The 20,363-nt window shown below is 46.5% G+C and overlaps 1 protein-coding gene across 2 annotated transcripts in view; it reads right to left on the bottom strand.

The window, feature by feature from the left end:
* PLCB2 (phospholipase C beta 2) overlaps positions 1-20,363 on the bottom strand; it is a 73,398-nt gene that overhangs the window by 3,277 nt on the left and 49,758 nt on the right. Inside the window, exons 17-31 of one of the 2 annotated variants that reach the window (XM_050954811.1) lie at positions 19,635-19,719; positions 18,944-19,068; positions 16,711-16,865; positions 16,073-16,237; positions 15,121-15,220; positions 14,569-14,673; positions 13,702-13,787; positions 13,154-13,241; positions 11,610-11,666; positions 6,394-6,607; positions 5,922-6,090; positions 4,951-5,027; positions 2,542-2,637; positions 1,500-1,557; positions 138-224 (exon numbers count right to left, since the gene is read on the bottom strand). In XM_050954811.1, the coding sequence (XP_050810768.1) occupies positions 138-224; positions 1,500-1,557; positions 2,542-2,637; positions 4,951-5,027; positions 5,922-6,090; positions 6,394-6,607; positions 11,610-11,666; positions 13,154-13,241; positions 13,702-13,787; positions 14,569-14,673; positions 15,121-15,220; positions 16,073-16,237; positions 16,711-16,865; positions 18,944-19,068; positions 19,635-19,719 (1,667 nt within the window). Of the gene's footprint in view, positions 1-137; positions 225-1,499; positions 1,558-2,541; positions 2,638-4,950; positions 5,028-5,921; positions 6,091-6,393; positions 6,608-11,609; positions 11,667-13,153; positions 13,242-13,701; positions 13,788-14,568; positions 14,674-15,120; positions 15,221-16,072; positions 16,238-16,479; positions 16,866-18,943; positions 19,069-19,634; positions 19,720-20,363 lie in introns of those variants that run through there. The other variant, XM_050954810.1, reaches the window with a different exon arrangement.

Genomic DNA, 20,363 nt, shown 5'->3' with positions numbered 1-20,363 from the left:
TGCGATATGTGTACATGGAACTGATACTATACAGGGTGGTGTTATCAGAAGGGAGTTCATAAAGAGGACTGGCTTTCACATTAAGTCCTGGATTTACTGTATAGAGTGACCATATTAAATCCTGGATTCTTCTTTACCTGGCTTTCTTTCTCCTTGATCTTTTCTAAACAACCTGCCTGCTTCTCTTCCAGTTTCTCCAGATACTTGGTCATCTTTTCTGTCATCTTCAAGGAATAAAAAAACAAATTTAAGTTTTAAAAGAGACATTTCTTAGCGGAGCTGTATAAACATTGCAGAGAAAGTTCAGTATGGCCAAAGCTGTATGTAACATGCTTATAAAGTGCGTGTCACATCCCTGTCTAGCTCTACTATTTGGAGTTACTCCGTTAGTGCTCAAGGTGCTGTGTTCAAAAGCTGATGATGACCTACAGTGGTGGGGAGATTATTGCATGAACACACAATATATATCATGGCTGGATGTGCTCATCACAACTGATGCTCCTCCACATACTGTAGGAAGTGTGCTCAGAAGAGCCCCATGTTTGCAAAGATTTTCACACATGCTTAACTTTAAGCACATGAATAATCCCAGCAATACTGGGACATAAAGCCATGTCTCTGAATAGCCATGCTAGAAAATTCTTTCCCTGCAGCATCCTGCTAGGTGGATTTACAGAACCCTGAACAAAAGAACATAAGAACGGCCGTACTGGGTCAGACCAAAGGTCCATCTAGCCCAGTATCTGTCTACCGACAGTGGCCAATGCCAAGTGCTCCAGAGGGAGTGAACCTAACAGGCAATGGTCAAGTGATCTCTCTCCTGCCATCCATCTCCACCCTCTGACAAACAGAGGCTAGGGACACCATTCCTTATCCATCCTGGCTAATAGCCATTTATGGACTTAACCATCATGAATTTATCCAGTTCTCTTTTAAACGCTGTGATAGTCCTAGTCTTCATAACCTCCTCAGCTAAGGAGTTCCACAAGTTGACTGTGCTCTGCGTGAAGAAGAACTTCCTTTTGTTTGTTTTAAACCTGCTGCCTATTAATTTCATTTGGTGACCCCTAGTTCTTGTATTATGGGAATAAGTAAATAACTTTTCCTTATCCACTTTCTCTACATCACTCATGATTTTATATACCTCTATCATATCCCCCCTTAGTCTCCTCTTTTCCAAGCTGAAGAGTCCTAGCCTCTTTAATCTCTCTTTAATCTCTCCTAACCCTGGAGAAATCTCTTTTTTGTGATGCACTGTCTCCAGCTGGAAGGACCTACAATCCTTAGCAAGATTATAGCTGTCGTCACACTATCACAGAAAGCATAGTCACTAAAGATTTGGATCTGCATATACCTTGAGGATCCAGTGCAGCAGGACTATATACTTAAGAGAGCTCAATGTTTGCACAAACCAGTGACGCGCACACAGTACGTACACAAGACAACACCACCTTGGAGAGAACAAAGATGTTGCAGAAGGTTTCCACGGAGACACTTACCAGTTTGACCATCTGCACCACTTCCTGAATGTGTGAATTATTAATTTCTCTCTTTAATCTTTAAAAACACAACAGCAGATATTAGTAAAAACAAATCCTGTCTATCTGTTATCTTTATCCAAGGCACCAGTTAATCAATGTCAGTAAAATTACCATAAATTCTCATGTTTAAGATAGGGTTCATATAGAAAGACTGAATTGTATTTATAACCAGGAAGGATATTACATTGTATATAAATGTGTAGCGTAGGTAAGGAATGTTAGGCAAAGGCTGCATTCCCAGCCTTCATCTGAAAAACTGAAATGGCTGGAAGATATTGAGGCTTCTTTGCTACCTTAATGATTAAGAGACTAAGATTAATAAGAGAGCAGAGCCTCTAGGATAGTGGAAAACACCAAAATGAAGGTACCAACTTGTGGTAAGTCCATAGGGAGATTCTTCTCCATGCAAGCACACGGCTCTAGTCAAGGCTTTCCAGCCTTAAGAACTACAGCAGAACGCTTTTATCCATTTGTAATGACCTTAGGGGGGTTTCATATGGACTCTTTGGGTTCGATTCTGAGAGATGTTGAGCACCCACAGCTCCTACTAACTTCAAAGGTGGTCAGCTCCTTTCAGGATCAAACCATTGAAGCTGTACTATGTGGAGCTGATCTTCCCCTATAACACTACGTGTATGGAAGGCGCTGCAGAGCAGTGCAAGAGCTGAATGCAGACTGCAGCAGTGCCCTTACTACTGTGTCTAGAAATTTGTCCTCTCAGAGCATGTGTGCCTGTTTACCAGAAGGTGATGGCAACAGGGAGAGGGATGGAAATCCAGCCCACATGAAGACAGACCAAAGCTGGAGCAATACCATCCTGTGAGAGTACCTGAAATTTAGGCTGATAAGGGAGCAAGGTATATGGGTTTGCCTTCCATGTCCAATTTAGTGGTGGTTACTGAGTGCCTAGTGGTGATAAAGACCATAGTGCAATGGAGTTTTTTGCCTGGGATTGTTCTCTGTTCTGTGTAGACCAAGCCCTAGGATCTCCATCCAGTACCTCTCCTGAGCAGTCTTGTCAATGGTACTCTTGGTCATGGCTTGGATTCGGTCCAGTCTCTTTGCCTCCAATTTCTTCTTTATCTCTTTAGTATCACTGCAGAGATGAAGATGTCATGAATGACGGGACCAATAACCATCAGACACTCTCTGTATATGAGCAACTGGTTTCTAAAGACACATACCTTGGAGAGCTTTTCATACAAGAAAGGCAAACCTGGTAGCAAGGGAAAATTTCAGAAGAGATCTAAAATAAGACCCTTTGTTTACTGGATTTAAAATGTACCTTACCCGAGGTGAGTGATCTCAGGGGGCTAGGACAAAATACACATGGACATTATACCTGGGTTACATCATGCAAATCCATTCTGAATACTCTTAACACTTTGCTACACTTGTCTCTGCTAGAGTATTGATTGATTAGAGATGCAGAAAGTACTCATAACCCTAAGTAAAAAGAAGCAGGACAGCTTTGTATGATGATATGGGAAAGTTAAAAGAGGATATTTGAGTCAAACCAGTATTTGTGAAAAAGTAGAAATCCAGCCCATATGAAGTCAACAGAAAGGAGCATAACCTATAGCAGATAACATGTGAAATGGAAATTAGGAAGGCTCAGGGAATTGAAGAGCAAATAGCAAAGACAAAAACAAATAACAGGAAATTCTTTCAGTATATCAGAAATAGGAAACGTGCAAGTGAATTGATGGGTCTTGCAGGCCCACTAGGGAATAAATCGCTCAAAAGCAAAAATTCTCCAGGTCAGGATGGTATTCATCCAAGAGGGCCAAAGGACCTTTAGAATGAATGAAATGGCTGAGCTGGTCACAAAAAAATTCAATTTCCCATTAAACTCAGCTACTATATCAGAGGTCTTGATGATAACAAATATGCTCATCTTTTAAAAAAGCATGGGGGTGATGTTGGGAATTAGAGGCCAGTGAGAATTACTTTAGTTCTAGGAAAATTTGTTGGAAAGTATATTTCTGCTTTTAATTAAAAACATCTAGATGTACATGGCTTAGTATGTCAACAAAATAATGGATAAAGGAGAACTGGTTGCTATTATTTGCACTTTCAAAAAGCTTTAACAAAATCACTCAAAAAGTCTACTAAAGAAACTATGTAGTTATAGGGTGAGGCAACTGAATCAGAAACTAACTAAGAGACAAAAAAGAATAAGACTAAACAGTTAATGTTCAACATGGCAAAAGATTAAGAACTGGGTGCCCCAATGTTCTGTACTAGAACTAGTGTTGTTTAGTATATTTATTCATGATCTGGAAAATATGCTGAATAGTTAGTTGGCAACATTTGCATGTGACACAAAATTATGTATTAGTCAAGACTAAAAAAGACTAAAGAACTTCAGAGAGCAGATACAGTTTAGTGTTGGAAAAAATGTGAGATAATGTACAATTTGAATTACTCCTACACATTGTTGGGTTCTAATTTAACCATAACCATTCAAGAAAAAGACCTGGATTTCTTTTTGTGAAACTTAAAGGCAGTAAATTTAAACCTGATAAATAAAAACACTTTTTACACAACATGTAATTATTAACCTATGGAATTCATTTTTAGAAGATACTATCCAAGCCCAGAATTTAGTAGGAGTCAGACATTTATACTGACAATGCAAATATCGTCAATTACACTAAACAGGATAACATATAAGGTCTATAAATCTTCATGTTTCAGGACATAAGCTTGCTTGGGGTAGGAAGAAATTTCCCCTCTGAGCATCTTACTCCATAAATTCATAGATCCAAAGGCCAGAAGGGACTATTGTGATCATCTAGTCAGATGTCATATATAACAAAATAATTCATTTTGAAGTATAGCAGATCTTTTAAACCATCCAATCTTGATTTAAAAATTGCCAATAATGGAGAATCCACCACAATCCTTGGTAAATTGTTCTAATGATTAATTACCCTCACAAAAATTATAAACATCCATTGAAGCATTTCCTGCATGTTCCTCTCATGCATTTGGCACTGGACACTGGTGGCGAAAGAACACTGGACTAGGAGGTCACTGGTCTGATCCAGTATGGCAATGTACATATGCCTAGATCCACAAACTACAATCATCTTGCAGACAATTTTACCTGCTGTACAATATCCCAAGCTGCTATCCATATAAAACAGAGTGTTGACCAGCAAGAGCAGCTCTAACTTCATTGCTACTATGCTCCGAGGTGCAACACAGAGCACCATTCTGGAAGTCAGGAGACCAGAGTTGTCCTCCCATCTCTGCCACTGACTCATAGCATGACCTTGGATGAGTCACACAGTTCGCCTGTTTGTATGATAGTGATGCTTACCCAGCTCAGTACAGCGCTTGGTGATCTACCAATGAAGTGTGATGCTATTATTACTTTGTTATTCAAATGATCATAATTTACCTTTCTGATGATTCCTTCAATGCCTTCAGCTCAGCTGCCTGCTTCTCCCTTGCTACTTCTATTAGTCTGGCAATTTGCTGTTCAAGGGATCAAAAAAACCAAACAAACAAAAAAATCAAACAAGAGTACACAGTCAGGAGCTAACCGATTCAGGTTTATCTCTCCTGCCATTGACTTCACCCTTCACTTACTTACAGCAGTCAATTAATCAACATGGTTTTGGAAATGTCACACTGTGTCTGCAAATTGTGATTTGTGTATGTGGGCCAAGCTGTGTTGGTGGAGTGCATCAAGGCACCAGAGCTATCCCTGTGGGTCACAGCACATATTTGTAGGGTGTACCATGTGTGTATGTTCCTACTCTTTAGTTTGTGTGGGCAGATACAAGTGCCTCTGTTACACTGGGGCTCTGGATTGCACTGTACTGGTGGGCAGTCATCGAGCTGAGGGTGACTCCTCGGCTAGCACTAGATTTGGGCAGTGCCCTATCTTCAGGTGTAGTCTCTCTGGCTGTCATTCTCCCTGTGAGTGGTGATGAGTCTGAGGGCACTGTGTCTACCAATGGCATTCTGTGGGATATGTTGTGTCTGATGGCACCACGTATATAGACCTGATCTTAGTTCCACTGAAGTCAGATGCAGAAAATACATTGATTCCAACAGGAACAAGATCAGGCCCCATGAGTAGCACTCAGCCTGGGGGGCATGCTGTGTGTGGGCATTGCATCTATAGGCATTGCTTTGATTATGGCTGGTGTGAAATATGCTGGAGCGGCTTTATTCGAGCATATCATCTGCAAGGATACAGCAATGTTGGTGACTAGGGCTGTGTCATTGGGCATTCTTGTGCCTGGCTGCATCTGCAATGCTCTAATGGTAGCAGTCAGTGAAGGTGCAACCTGGCTGGTGACACTCTCTGTGGGCCACCCCCAGTCTGTGAGTGCCTAGGTGCAGTACACATGCAGTCCATACCTCTGTGGCATGGTGCTCTTTCTTTTTCCGAATCCCATCATACTGCTCTTCCCACACTTGCTTTAGATCCATTTCCAGCTTCTCCTTCAGCTCCAAGACTCGGCTGTCAGCGTTCTCTGCCATCTCTGCTGGATTCCCTTCTGCACTGACCTCCTCTACAGTCAAACTCCTGTTAACAGGAGGAACACAGGAGAAATGCTAAGTGCAGCACAGAAGGTAATCCATTCTACGTGTTGCACCATATCAAAGAGTCCTCCCGTACACCTCTCAGAAACGAATGTGCACACCTATGGAAATATGTGGAAGGCAACCCCCTCCATGCCTCTTTTTTGGAGGGTAGGCATGAAGACAGGAGAAGAGTGTGGCTCATGTGTGTTCCTCTGAGGGAAGCACTTAGCGCGTCTTGTGCGTGCAGTCAGCAAGGCCTGAGTGCCATGCAGCACATCTGGGGACTTCTTATGCTGTATTTTACCTTTTCTTTTTCTGGGTTTTCCGAGGGCATGTGATCTTCTTCCTGCCACACTGGGTGACCAACTCTGAGAACAGGGCTGAATATCTCTGCAGCAGCTCTTCCCTGCGCTTGCTTCCCTTTCGCTCCAGCTCCTTCAGCTCCTTCTCCTGTTTCTTCAGCAGCTTCATAAAAAGCTTCATCTTCTGCAGTTCCTCAAGGCTGGCTGTTTGGAGCTCTAAAATACAATATAAAAAGTGTCCTGGCTGGCTATCTAGCTCACCTACCTACCTCTCTCATGCAGACATTCTTTCCATACTCTAATTTCCTTTTGTTTCAGGCTGTTTTTCAACACTGCCTCCAGCACCTCCTCCCTTTCATCAGGGTAACTGCAAGGTCAGTAAGCAACAGGTTGATTCATGGTCTGGGTACATGCCCATAGAGCTGCCAGTTCTGTATTTTGTCCTGATGGTCAACCTAATTGTGTTGGGACATATCAGGATGTCATGAGGCACAAGACAAATTCACAAAATTAACTGTTCCACAAGCTAGGACAAATTTTAGTTGGAAAATATTGGGATGGGGTTGCAAAGTTATCTTAGGGGGGTCCCAGAGCTGGGCAGCTGGAGGGCAATGGCTGTTGTCCGAGCACCCAGCTCTGAAGGCAGCGCCACCACCAGCAGCGCAGAAGTAAGAGTGGCAATACAGTAACTCCCCCCTACAATAACCTTGAAACACCCTCACAACTCCTTTTTGGGTCAGGACCCCAACAATTACAACACTGTAAAATTTCAGATTTAAATTGCTGCCATCATGAAATTTTGCTATTTTAAAAATCCTATGATCACAAAATTGACCAAAATGACCCATGAATTTGGTAGGGCCCTAATTATGACCAGTATAGTCTTACATTGTCTGGGGAATAATGGCCTCTAGTTCTAATGTATGACATCCCCTCCAAGGTGTGAGGAAAGAGTTTTGCTAGTGGCTTTTAGGAGAGATGAAGGGTTATGGGGAAGGGAGCGAGGGAAATGTTACCGAGACTCCATTATCTTTGGGCAGCAAGTCACTAGAACTCTGGTATCTGTGGTTAAAAGGTTATTGGGGTGCTAAGGAAAGTAATGGTTTGTGTTTGGGAATCTGTAAGAACATTCTGAACTTTAGTTCTTCGAGTGATTGCTCATATCCATTACAGTTAGGTGCGCACGCGCCGCGTGCACGTTCGTCGGAAGACTTTTTACCCTAGCAACACTCGGTGGGTCGGCTGGGCGCCCCCTGGATTGGTGCCGCTATGGCATCAGATATATACCCCAGTCGACCCAGCCACCCTTCAGTTCCTTCTTACCGCCCGTGTCAGTCATTGGAACAGTGGAGTGCGGCTTAGCTGACCTCCACTTCCCTAGCTACTCGTAGTTCTCGTTCGTTATCGTGTATATAGTTATAATCCTTTTATATATATATATATATATATATATATATATATATATATAGTTATATAACTATATATATATATATAGTTATATAGTTATATAGTTATATGTTTTTTCTTTACTAGCATAGTTAGTTTAGTAATAGTTAGCGGGGCTCAGGGACTAGCCCCTTCCCCGCACCCGGTGCCGGAGCCCATGCCTGGTTCCCTGGGTTTCAAACTGTGCTCCACCTGCCACAAGCCGATGCCGACAGGAGATCCGCATGACTCCTGTTTGAAGTGCCTTGGGGAATCGCACTTGACAGTTAAGTGCCCCATATGCAAGGCTTTCAAGCCGAGAACAAAAAAGGAGCGGGATATCAGGCTTAAGCAGCTCCTCATGGAGGCGGCCCTCACCCCTCCACTTTCGGCACCGAGCGCTGGTCAGTCAGTGAGCAGAAGCGTCTCCGTGGCACCGGACCACACCGGTACACCCAAGGACTCACAGCACCGAACGTCAGCAGCACCGAAATCGGCTCAACAACGCTCCCTCTCCCTGAGGTTGAGAAAGGCGAAGATTCCTGCTGCTTCGGCACCGACTGCACCGCAGCCAGAGAGTATGCCTAAGTCGGATCGGCCGGCACCAACACCCGCTGCAGCACTGACTAAATCGGCACCGTCGATTCCAGTCCCACAAAGGCCATTGAGTCCGGCGCCTGTTAGCTCCCAGGCGTGTGCCGCGGTAGAGCTCACCATGCCGTCCACGCCAGAGGCGTTCTCAGCGGCGAGGGACCTGATCGCCCTGACAGACTCGGCACTGCCTCTACCCCTGGCATCGCCGGTGAGGGTAATCCAATCCATAGGCAAGCCGACCTTGATTAGGCCACCCTCTGTCAGCACAGCTGACCGGCACCGCTCACGACCGCGGTCCCGCAGACGCTCCCGGTCCAGACAATGCTCCCGCTCTCGACGCCGTTCGCAGTCCCGGCACCATTCTACTATACAGCACCTGTCAGACTCACGGCACCGGCTGGACTCTCGTTCACCGGCTCATTACCTGCGGCAGCGCTCCAGTTCACAGCACCATTCCAGGCACTGTGCCTCCCGAAGCCATTCATGACGCCGGGATTCAAGATCTCGGTTGACCTCCTGGCACCGATCTGGTTGCAGGTCCCGCTCTCGATCCTGATACCGATATGCATCCTGGCACCGGTCCCTGATACCGAGGGAAGCCAGGTCCGTTGGAACATCTGCACAAGGCTTCTCCGCTCCTCCATGGCGGACGCATTCCTCATGTCGTGGAAGCACCAGCTGCTCTATGCCTTCCCTCCGTTCCTGCTGGTTCACAAGGTCCTGATAAAACTCCGCAGGGACAGAGCGCACCTAATCATGATTGCGCCAGCGTGGCCCAGACAGCACTGGTAAACCACACTGCTCAACCTGTCCATAGCCAGCCCAATTACCCTGCCTCTTCACCTGGACCTCATAACGCAGGACCACGGCAATCTTCGCCACCTGGACCTGCAGGGCCTCCACCTCACGGCGTGGCTCCTGCATGGCTAAACAGGTCGGAGTTACGCTGCTCCACTCCTGAGTAGCAGAAAGCCTTACCCTCGGTGAACATATCTGGCCAAGTGGAAACGTTTCTCCTGCTGGTGTGAAACGCAGAATACTACTCCCTCTCAGGTCTTGATCCCCACTATCTTGGACTACCTCTGGTCCCTTAAGCAGCAGGGCCTGGCGATATCGTCTCTGAGGGTGTACTTGGCGGCCATCTCCACATTCCATCCGGGGAAAGTGGACACTCTGTGTTTTCCCATCCTTTAGTTACTAGATTTCTCAAGGGCCTAGAGTGCCTCTACCCCCAAGTACGCCGCTCTGCCCCTACCTGGGACCCCAATCTAGTCCTAAGCAGGCTTATGCTTCCCACCATTCGAGCCGTTGGCAACTTGCTTGCTGCTATACCTGTCCTGGAAGACAGTTTTCTTAGTAGCCATTACATCGGCCAGACGAGTCTCCGAGCTTCGAGCGTTAATGGTGGACCCACCGTATACTGTCTTTCACAAGGACAAGGTACAGTGAAAGGACAAGGTACAGCGACCGCATCTGGCGTTCCTCCCTAAGGTGGTGTCGGCCTTCCATACCAATCAGGACATCTTCTTTCTGGTCTTCTTCCCGAAGCCTCACTCATCTCGGCGGGAACAGCAGTTACACTCCTTAGATGTCCGTAGGGCGCTCACTTTTCATATCAATAGGACGAAGCCGTTCCGGAAATCGCCCCAACTCTTCGTTGCTGTGGCTGACCAGATGAAAGGCCTATCTGTTTCCTCTGAGGATCTCCTCTTGGGTGACGGCGTGCATCCGCACGTGCTATTACCTGGCTCACGTTCCCTCAGGCCATCTCACTGCACATTCTACCAGAGCTCAGGCTTCATCAGCTGCCTTCCTGGCCCATGTACCAATCCAGGAGATATGTCGCGCAGCTACCTGGTCCTCGGTCCACACCTTTGCTTAGCACTATGCTCTGGTCCAACAATCTAGAGATGATGCAGACTTTGGCTCAGCTGTTTTGCACTCTGCCACATCTCACTCCGACCCCACCGCCTAGGTAAGGCTTGGGAATCACCTACCTGGAATGGATATGAGCAATCACTCGAAGAAGAAAAGACGGTTGCTCACCTTTGTAACTGTTGTTCTTCGAGATGTGTTGCTCATATCCATTCCACACCCGCCCTCCTTCCCCACTGTCAGAGTAGCCGGCAAGAAGGAACTGAAGGGTGGCTGGGTCGGCTGGGGTATATACCCGGTGCAATAGCGGCGCAACTCCAGGGGGCACCCAGCCGACCCGCCGAGTGTTGCCAGGGTAAAAAGTCTTCCGACGAATGTGCACGCAGCGCGCGCACACCTAACTGGAATGGATATGAGCAACACATCTCGAAGAACAACAGTTACAAAGGTGAGTAACCGTCTTTTCTAGTGACCATTTGAAAGTGAGGAAATTCAGGGACAATGTGCAAACACAAATGTTTGAGTCAGAAAATTAGGCTTTTTGAACTGTTGCCTTCTAAAATAATGACTCAGCTATTTGCTGTATTAACAACCATCCTTATACAACCATAACTCCATTCTAACAATTTTTTTAAATTTATGAATATCCTTTATTTGTTGAGTAATTATTCGTCTCTGTGATGTGTGGAAATTTGCAGCAGATGGATGGCAGGTAGTGGGGTAGTTTGACTGAGGGCAGGTGGACTCATCCTTGTGCCCTGTTTGGTGGTATATTCCAACATGTTGGATTTATATTTTGATGTTAATATTGAGTATTGGTTTTATCACGCAGCATTATGATGCAGACAAATAGGCAAATAATAATGCATTAAATCAACAGATGAAGGGCTCAGTCCACACGGGGGCTTAAGGTGCCCTGTAGCCCTCTTCGTGCTGCTTCTGCCAGTATAAAGGGGCCTTAAAGCCAGCAGATCTGGCCTAGCATTCCTTTAACATAGGAGCGTCTCTGACTGGGGTACCGGTGATGCTGGCTCTCTGCTGCCTCCTGCAGAAAACCCTAGTACAATGTGTTGAGGGCAAGCTGGGAAGCATTAGAACATGGTTGAAGTGCTGCTGTGCTTCAGCTATTCACAGCTGCTGCAATGTCCCCTTGGGGCCATAGGCAGCAGAGCACAAATTAGAGCAGCCCTGAAGCTACTCTAAATTATGCAGGATGACTAAATGTGCCCCAGTTGGCCCAGGATAGGAGAGTCACAAAGGTGGCTTAAAGCTATCTTTGTATCCCTTCTCCCTGAGCGCTCTAGAGTAATATTGGTGTAATTACCTGCAACTTCTTTTGCAACTTCTTTTTTAGTTTCTTCCTTCCCCAGGGCCATAGCTCCTAAAACCAGAGAAGAGATTCTTGTTTATACTCTACCTCTGGGCAGAAAATGGAGCAGTGGAGAATGGGGAGCGGGGACTCTGCCCCATTCCCACTCTTGCTTACGCTGGTATAAGGGATGCTGTGAGAGGGGCAGAATATATTCCTGCATCAAATACCCTTGCTGCCATTTTTGCTGTTTGGGGAGAAACATTACACACAGAAGCTGCCATAAGCCTCAGAAGGAACTCAAGGATCAGCTCAACTGATCAATGGAGTGTCTAACATTCATCAGCACTCAACAGAGACAATGGAACAGAACTTCAGTAAGGTCAATCTTGCCAGGTGTGGAGTGCCCTCAACATGGCTTCAGTGGGATTTGATGCGCCCAGAACTTTGAAAGAGCCAATCAGGACCTCACAAAATTATGCTTCAAAAAATAACATAGGTAAGGAACACTGAGGTGTTACTGACGAGAACCAAGTCATCCATTAAATCCGTCAAGCTACATTTCCTGCCCCCAATGCTGGTGAGGATTTGGGTAGCCTTGACCTCCCCTCATACCACTAGCATAATCAGGAGTAATTCAGCTGAAGTCAGTGGCTTCTTAGACCAATGTGAAAATAAGGTAAATGAGAGAATTAGTTTAGTGTTTATATATTTCTGAGAGAAAAGGATTCTACATCCTTGCATTGATTCAGTCATTGTGGGACTCATTTCAGATGACTGGGACTGGGACCTATACATCCACGGCACATGGCACACAAATCCTGGTGCCACAGGCTTGAATGGATATGAAGGAATAGCTTTAATCTGGAAACCCTTCCCTGGGTCTGGATGTCTGACTGTAAGGAGGAAAGGGTATGAAGGCTGGTGCTCAATTTGTTAATGTACAGAAATTTCTTTAGCACCTGCTGGTAATTTATAACACGAACTATCTCACCCTCAGTTATGTGTTTCTCTTTTAACCATATCTCTGCTCCTTTCCAAAATGTTATCTTCTTGTGACTTCAGTGCTGGTGAAAGGTGCTGCATTATCAATGTTGGGAAGTGACCTCCCCTATTTATCCACAGTACAGGAACGGTACAGCATAAGCAATGGCAATGTAATCTTCATCCATACTGCTGCACCTATTATGCCCCTACTCTGACCTGGAGTGACCCCCTCTAGGGGTAAGAAGACAGTTCTGTTTCCATGATCACTGGACCTTTGGTTTATCTTTTGAGAATATCAACTGTGCTAATCGTGATGGTGATTTTTATAATGTTGTACACTTGGAAACGGAGTGAAATCACCCACTCGTTTCACTCACACACACGAAGAGTGACTGGATGGTTACAACTTTTGTTCACTATTGAACAAGTCCAAAATTTAAGCAAGTGACCCAGAGGTGAAAGGCTCTGATCCCATTACCACTCTCTAGGGCTATCCAGCACCCCTTCTTTCAATGTTCGAGCAACGTACATCTCCCTCATTCTTTTAGTCCCACTCACATCTACAGCTTTACCTGCAGGTCCATTTGAAGAATGCAAACTAAAAGAATTTGGCATCCCATTGGTTTGAGCTGCTGTAAGCTTCTTCTGCATGTCAGGTCTCTAAAACAAAGATCAGATGTGAATCAATGCTACAGCAAAACAGACCCAGGAAATAGATGTGGAGACTGATAGAGCAACTGATATAAGCATAAATCCTAGCAAAGCCGCTGAGGGAAACAGTACAATGCTTTCCCATTTGAGACAATGGAATCTCCCAAGAGCTTAACATCATAATCTGCTTAGCTTTGCAATCTGTGGGCATGACTTTCCTGACACCAGGCAGGATCCCCTTTGGTAGTTTGTTTTCTTTACAGTTGTTGCACCAGGAGCTATCCACAGCCTCAAGGAATTAGACAAGGCTTTCTGAAATAGACACTGAATCCTCTTTTACCCTTCACAGACTGAACTACTGCGACACTGTCCTTGCTCCTGGCAGGGTGAAGAAGGATCAGGACAAGCACCTTGCATCATTTCAGACTGAACCCACAAAGCACGTTGCAGAACGTGTAGAAGCACTCACCTCTGCAGAACCCTGTTTCAGCATCACTGATGTCTTGTCCTGGGTATTAAAGAATTTAATGGGGTTGGAGAGAGCAACAGTCAGATCTGGAAACAAAGAACAGGTCCAGATTGTCAGTGGACTCGTCAGATTTCCCCTTTCCCTGCCACTCAGATTTTATTTCTGGGAATAGCCATTCTCCACACTAACTGCCTGAGAGATGTGCTGCAGCCTGAAGAAATCCCTCGCTCCCTTTCCTAGTACTAGAGTGCGTTTCCATTCTCCCTGCTCCCAGCCCTCTCTCGGATGGGTCCTCTCCCACTCCGCTGTCTTTTCATCTCAACCTCATCTTGGGGTGAGCACTCTCGACAAGTTACAGGGAGACACTGCCATTCTGCCTACTCTGTTCCTGGGAATGCTGTTTTCCCACTGAACCTCAGCCCTAACTAGAGCTGTGCAAAATGTTGGCAATGAGGTGGAAAAACCATGTGAAGCTCCCAAATATGATGCTCAGACTAAGGCTGGTAAAAGGACCAATAAACCCGCCCTGACTAGGGTGTGTGGTATTTTGAGTTGAAACAACTGCTTAAGTAGTGACTAGTGGGACCTGTAGGCTGTGGCAGAACCAGAACAGCAGACAAGTAGAAGGTGCACTTGGAGAGACTTGCCAGTCACACTCCTCTCCTGTGCTCTGTGTGCAATTCACCTCCAAACTGAGGACAACCCCACCATCACCTCACTGGGTGAGATTTCCAGCCTCACACACTAGGGTAATTTTCTTCTTGGTAAATAAAACCATCCCAACCCACAGACAGAGAGAGTCGGTCATCTTCTCTGGCCATTTCCGTATACCAGCATTTTAGAGTTGGGGGGGGGGACATACATTACCTGCCCAAGTGTCAGGGACATAGTCCTTCATCTCCAGGTACACAAAGAGGGAGGGCATAGTGAGTGGCATATTACTCTCACTGCGAAGGCAAACGTGGTGATAGCCTGATAATAGAAAACAGGAGAGAATGAGTGAGGGCATTCACCCCACCCTCACCTCATGTCCCAACAGGAAACACTGCAGTCTGTGAGTGGCATGGAGGAGAAAGGGAAGGCACTCATATTTGGGCATTATGGGTTCCACTGCAATGAGTTTGGAGGGTCTCTGCTGCTTGAATCCCTCAAACACAACACAAAGGAATGCAACATTGACTGATCTCCTGTGCTCAAGAGAGAACAACACAACATCTTCCTTCGTCCCCAGAGAGAGCACCACTGCACTTTGGACCACCGTTTCTAGCACTGCTACTTGCATCAACTCCATCAGTGCATGGGGTCACCTCCTTAACACCAACCCCTAGCATAGCTCAGCTTAATATTGTACTGCACAGGACAGCAGATGACAGTGATGAAGGACACAGAAGGAGTTTCCACAGAAAGGCCTGACTTTACCTGAATGCACAGCAATAATGGGAATGATGCGTTGACCAATGAACTTTCCTCCTTCCTCCAAAGCCACAATTCTGAGAGAAGCCAACTCTGGCATCAGAATCTGGGGAGAAAAACACAAGAGCTCAAGCCTCAGGTGCCTTACTATGATTCCTGACAGGGTATTGGTGTCACTAAGTAAAAATGTAAACACAAGAAGGAAATCACCCCCCCCACGCACACACTGCCCAATAAGAGCTGCTTTGTGACCCCATAGTTTACAAGAATGAGCTCTAGGTTGGGAATCAGGTGTTTCTGAGGTCTAACCCTGGCTTTGGGCTCGTCACTGCACATGGCCGTGTCAGAACCATCCTCTAAAATGGAGATAATACCACCTCGCCTCATGAGCTGGTGAAAGCTTCCCCAGCTTTCCCAAGGGTGTTGTGAAGGTGAACATGTAAAGCAGTATGTAAGTGCTAAGCATTATTATTACCTTGCGCCTGGTACGCCCCCTAACTCCACAGCTGGAATAGTAGCAATAAGCAAATCGGTTCTTCCAGGGAAAGTTGCATGGATCCTATGATCTGACTCACATGAGACTCTCACTATTCTACCATTTGTCCCTAAAACAGTGCCTCTGATTCTGTGATACAACAACATGGGCATATTTACTCTCATCTTTTCTGCTTCCTCATGGCTGGAGATTCCCAAGGCTCATTTGATTAGCAAATTCAGTTTGAAAATGCTCAGAGAGGAGTGTTTTGGCCTCTGGGATGTCCACAAAGGGTTCCCAATGATCCTTCATCAATAGGGGAACTTGTGGTTGTTCAAATCTCTGGCCCATGGAATCTCCACAAAGATCTTTATGGATCTAAGAAAGAGTCTTTCATGTGGCCCTGGAATCCCCAGAGAAAATGCTCATGGTCACTGGTCTCTTTAGGGGCCCTTTATCTGAGTTACCGTGAAGTGTTGTTACCTTTTCAAAAACAAAAGCCTCCTCCTTCCATACTGGGTTGAGGGAATTGGCACTTGATGTCAGCTTGGTTCTGTATTTACGTTTTGGGTCCCCTGGCAAACCAAACAGTTCCACTTCTACATATGTCTTCACACTGCGATCTGAGAGGAACTGGCCAGAAAGGATCTAAGAACAAATAGAAATAAAACTAGCAATAGCTAGCAAAACCCTCTCCAGCCTTAGAATTAGGTTTAGGGCCACTTCTTCTGTTGCCTGTCTCCTCTTTTTTCTTGGTCACTGCTGTCCTCCAGTCCATTCATTCCCTATAACATGTCTAATTCCTGTTTCCCTTCCCCTGTGCTCCTTGCTTTAGTGCTCCCCACTCCCCCTCCCCGTCATCTTCCGTCCCCATCACCAGAGCCCGGGATTATTCCATGTGGCAGATGCTAATTTTCTATTTTCATGTGATTATGATTAATTTTAAACACTGAAAGGATTGGGAGTTTCCATAGTAACACTCTCTGGCAGGAAGTTATGGGTTCATTTGCCATTAAGAGCCCTCCTGGGTGGCAAATAGAGGAGCTATAGGTGCTAGTTATCTCCCTGCTGCGAGTGTGCAGCTCTGTCAGGAGAGAAACAGCACAGGGGCTTGTACTTGCCGTTATCGATAGGATGCTTGCCATCACCACATCAATGCGGTCCACAGAGTAAGGGTCAAACTGCTTGTCTGGGCGCCGCATGAATTCGTGTTTGAGAAGGTAGCCGCTCTGTCCATTGAACTCAAAGAGGGCCATATTCTGTTGCATGGGGACATCTGAGGGAGAGAGACACAGGGAGAGGGACACAGAGAGAGGAATTTTTGTGGGAGTGCAGCAGTAAGGTCTGTATATATCAAGGAACTGTAGAGACTGAACTTCTGTAGCCTGCACCCCAACCCCCTCCAACACCCCAACCCCCCCAGCCCAGAGTCCCCTCTTGCACCACAAACTCCCTCCCAGACCCCTCACCCTCTCCTACACCCCAACCTCCTACCCCACGCTCAGCCAATGCACACACCTCAGTAGAGAATGTTACACTGATCTGTGACAATCCCTGAAGGGTTTTTGGGTCTATAAACCACAAATGACACTAATACAAAGTAAAATTAATTAAATGTCCAGTGTATTGTATGAGGTTAGGTGCAGTGTGACCATATGACCCTGAACCCAAACTCCTTCACAGAGCTTGGACTCCTCACTCCTGCACACCAATCCCCTGCCCCAGGCTCAGCCTGGAGCCTCCACCCATCAGTGGCAGCTCCAGGCACCAGTGCTCCAAGCACGTGCCTGGGGCGGCAAGCCACGGGGGGCACCCTGCCGGTCCCTGTGAGGGTGGCAGTCAGACAGCCTTCGGTGGCGCACCTGTGGGAGGTCCGCCAGTCCCGCAGACTTGGCGGCAATTTGGCGGCGGGTATGTCGAAGCTGTGGGACCGGCGGACCTCCCGCAGGCAAGCTGCCGAATCCACAGGACCAGGGACCTCCTGCAGGCAAGCCGCCGAAGGCGGCTTGACTGCCGTGCTTGGAGCGGCAAAAAAGCTAGAACCACCCCTGCCTCCCACATTCCGAACCCCTCGGCCCCAGCCCAGAGCCTGCACCCTCTCCCGTACCCCAACCCCCTGCCCCAGCCCGGTGACAGTGAGTGAGGGTGGGGGAGAGCGAGTGATGATGGGAGAGAGGAATGGAGTGAGCGGGGCGGGCCTCAAGGAAGGGGCAGGGTAGATCTTGGGTTGATCTTAAATTCAAAAAGTGATCTTGTGCGTAAAAGGGTTGGAGACCACTGCTCTAGCCCTTCTCAATCTGTCTGCTCCGCTATTAATGTTGCCCTCTCCTCCTCCTTTGCTATTCACTCACTCTGCTCCTTCGTCTTTCTATGCCCCATATACCATACAATCCCCTCTTCGCCAGTCTCTCTGACTTTCACTTTTCCTTCCCCTCTCTCCCACTTTCCCTCTCCCCAGCCCACCTATCGATTCCCAGGCCAGAAGGGACCATTGTGATCATCTAGTCTGACCTCCTGTACAACACAGGCCGGAGACCTTCTCCCAAATAATTCCTGTTTGAACCAGAGTGCATCTTTTAGAAAAACACCTAATCGTGATGTAAATTTGCCAGTGATGGAGAATCCACCTGAACCCTTGGTAAACAGTTCCAACAGTTAATTATCCTTCCTCACTGTTCTAAATCTGCACTTTATTTCCTGTCTGAATTTGTCTAGCTGCAACTTCCAGCCACTATCTCTTCTACACCCTCACGCACGTGTGTGTGAGAGACAGATGCCCTTCCTCCCCGCCTTCTCACTCTGGGCATGCAGTACCTGAAGTGGACATGGGAAGGGGGAGCCCTGGAGCCCCTTCCTGCCCACCCCAGATCAACAACACTGGAATTAGCAGTGGGGAAGAAAAGTGCTAGAGTGCAGCAGGTTCCTAGTTGTGCATGCTGCCTACAACAGCATATGTGGCTTAGGTGTAGCTGTGCCTCCCAACAGCCTGTGTTAACTACTACACTCCCCACAACATCTGAAGAATGAAATTAGGCTGGCCTGAGATGATTTCTGCAGATGCTGGACTGCATGGATAGTAGGTGGGAGGTTCGAATTCAAAGGTATTGTCATGCAGGGCTAACTCTGTCAGTGCTGCTGAAAAAGGCTCTGTCTGCAAGAAACAGAGGCTCTATCGGACACAGAGACATATCCATGGGTAGATTGAATTCGACAAGACAAGGGCAAAGCAAACAGCACACATGTTCAGAGGCACCTGGTAATATCGAGAAATCCCAGTGAGGGAAAGAGGGGAAATAAGGGTGGGTGTGAACAGACCCCCATCTATTGAGAAGCATGGGACAGCTTGCAACTCACCCATTGTCTGGAAGTTTAAGGCCACCATTTGGCAGCCGACATTCCAGAACATCTGAGGCATGTAGTTGGATGAGTCCATTCGGGTGCCCTTGGGGTAAATCCGGCTCATCTGTCGCTTGTTATATCTGCAGTTACTCCATAGGAAACAGGTCTGGAGTGGCCTATTGCTGCCCATGTGCCCTGGGACTAGTTCCCAGTTGCAGATTACATGAGCTTCTTTAGGTCTGAAATGGCTGCATCCCTTGGTAACATCCCATGTTATAAACACTAGAGGCTGTAAGACATGGTATCAAAACGAGAATCCTTTCCTGCATTCCTATATAACATGATGTGCTCTATGCTTAGCAACAAACATTTGGTAGTCCTGACTGCACCTGCTAGAGGGCAGCAGGCATCCTATCCGGAAGCCCAGTGACCAGTACAACCTACATGTTCCTCAGATAATAGTACCATATCTGAGTTCTCTGTTTAATTGGGACCTTTCATGGATTGTGAGTAGGAGCCGAAGCAAATTGTGCTGTTTTCACCTTATCCCAGGAGCCTGCAAGCACTCATGGGACTGTGCATTGTCATACAGCTTATCAGAATGCTACTATATGACAGGGAGTAATGCTTTCATATTCCGCTTAAAATGCATCACCCAGGTACACAGGACAATGCTGCCTAAGAGCTCATCTAGCAAAAAGGATACTCTACAAACTGCTCAGTGGATTTGGTCAGTAGATCATAAGCCTTCGTTTCGGTGAAGGAGGAGATGACATAACTTCGGTTCTGCTCTGGGAATATGGAAAAGGGAAATGTTTAAAAGACAGGCACTCCCAGGACCCCATCTCAAACTCTGCCAAGTGCCGCAATCAAAGCATGACACATTCATGCTGCGCCTCAGACCAAGAAATACCCAGCCTGACTCTTTCCCTGTGGACCCACCCCTACCTTTCCCCATGCACCCCATGATCAGATCAAGACACCTCCATCCTCGCTTGGCCCTCTGAAATGGAATTGGAAGAGTACTCATAAAGGTTTATTTGAGCTGTTGGGATTTGGGTTGGGTTTATCTGGGACAGGCAAATGAACACATCCAGAGGATCAGCTTGCAAAGGGAGGGGGTGTTTAAGAAGTTCACCTTTTCTTTTACAGAAAACATAGTAACAATTACAACCCTTTAATTTTGTTTCCAAACCACACATTATAATCTCACAGACAGAGTGGGGCTCACATGGCAGGGATGTGTGCAATGTAAATTGTTTCCATGGTGTCAGTGTAGGAGTTGTCTTGTTTCCCCTTAGTTTGCATTGTAGATTCAAGTGAACCCAAACACTGACAGCAAAGCTCAATGAAAAGTTCTGCATTTTACCAGGTTTTTCACTGACACCATGAATCAACCCAGTTCACTCAAAACTGGCCCCAGGTGCATTTCACA

Source organism: Gopherus flavomarginatus, chromosome 5, assembly GCF_025201925.1.
Source record: "Gopherus flavomarginatus isolate rGopFla2 chromosome 5, rGopFla2.mat.asm, whole genome shotgun sequence".
Taxonomy (NCBI): domain Eukaryota; kingdom Metazoa; phylum Chordata; order Testudines; family Testudinidae; genus Gopherus; species Gopherus flavomarginatus.
This window is presented reverse-complemented; position numbering and strand designations above follow the sequence as displayed.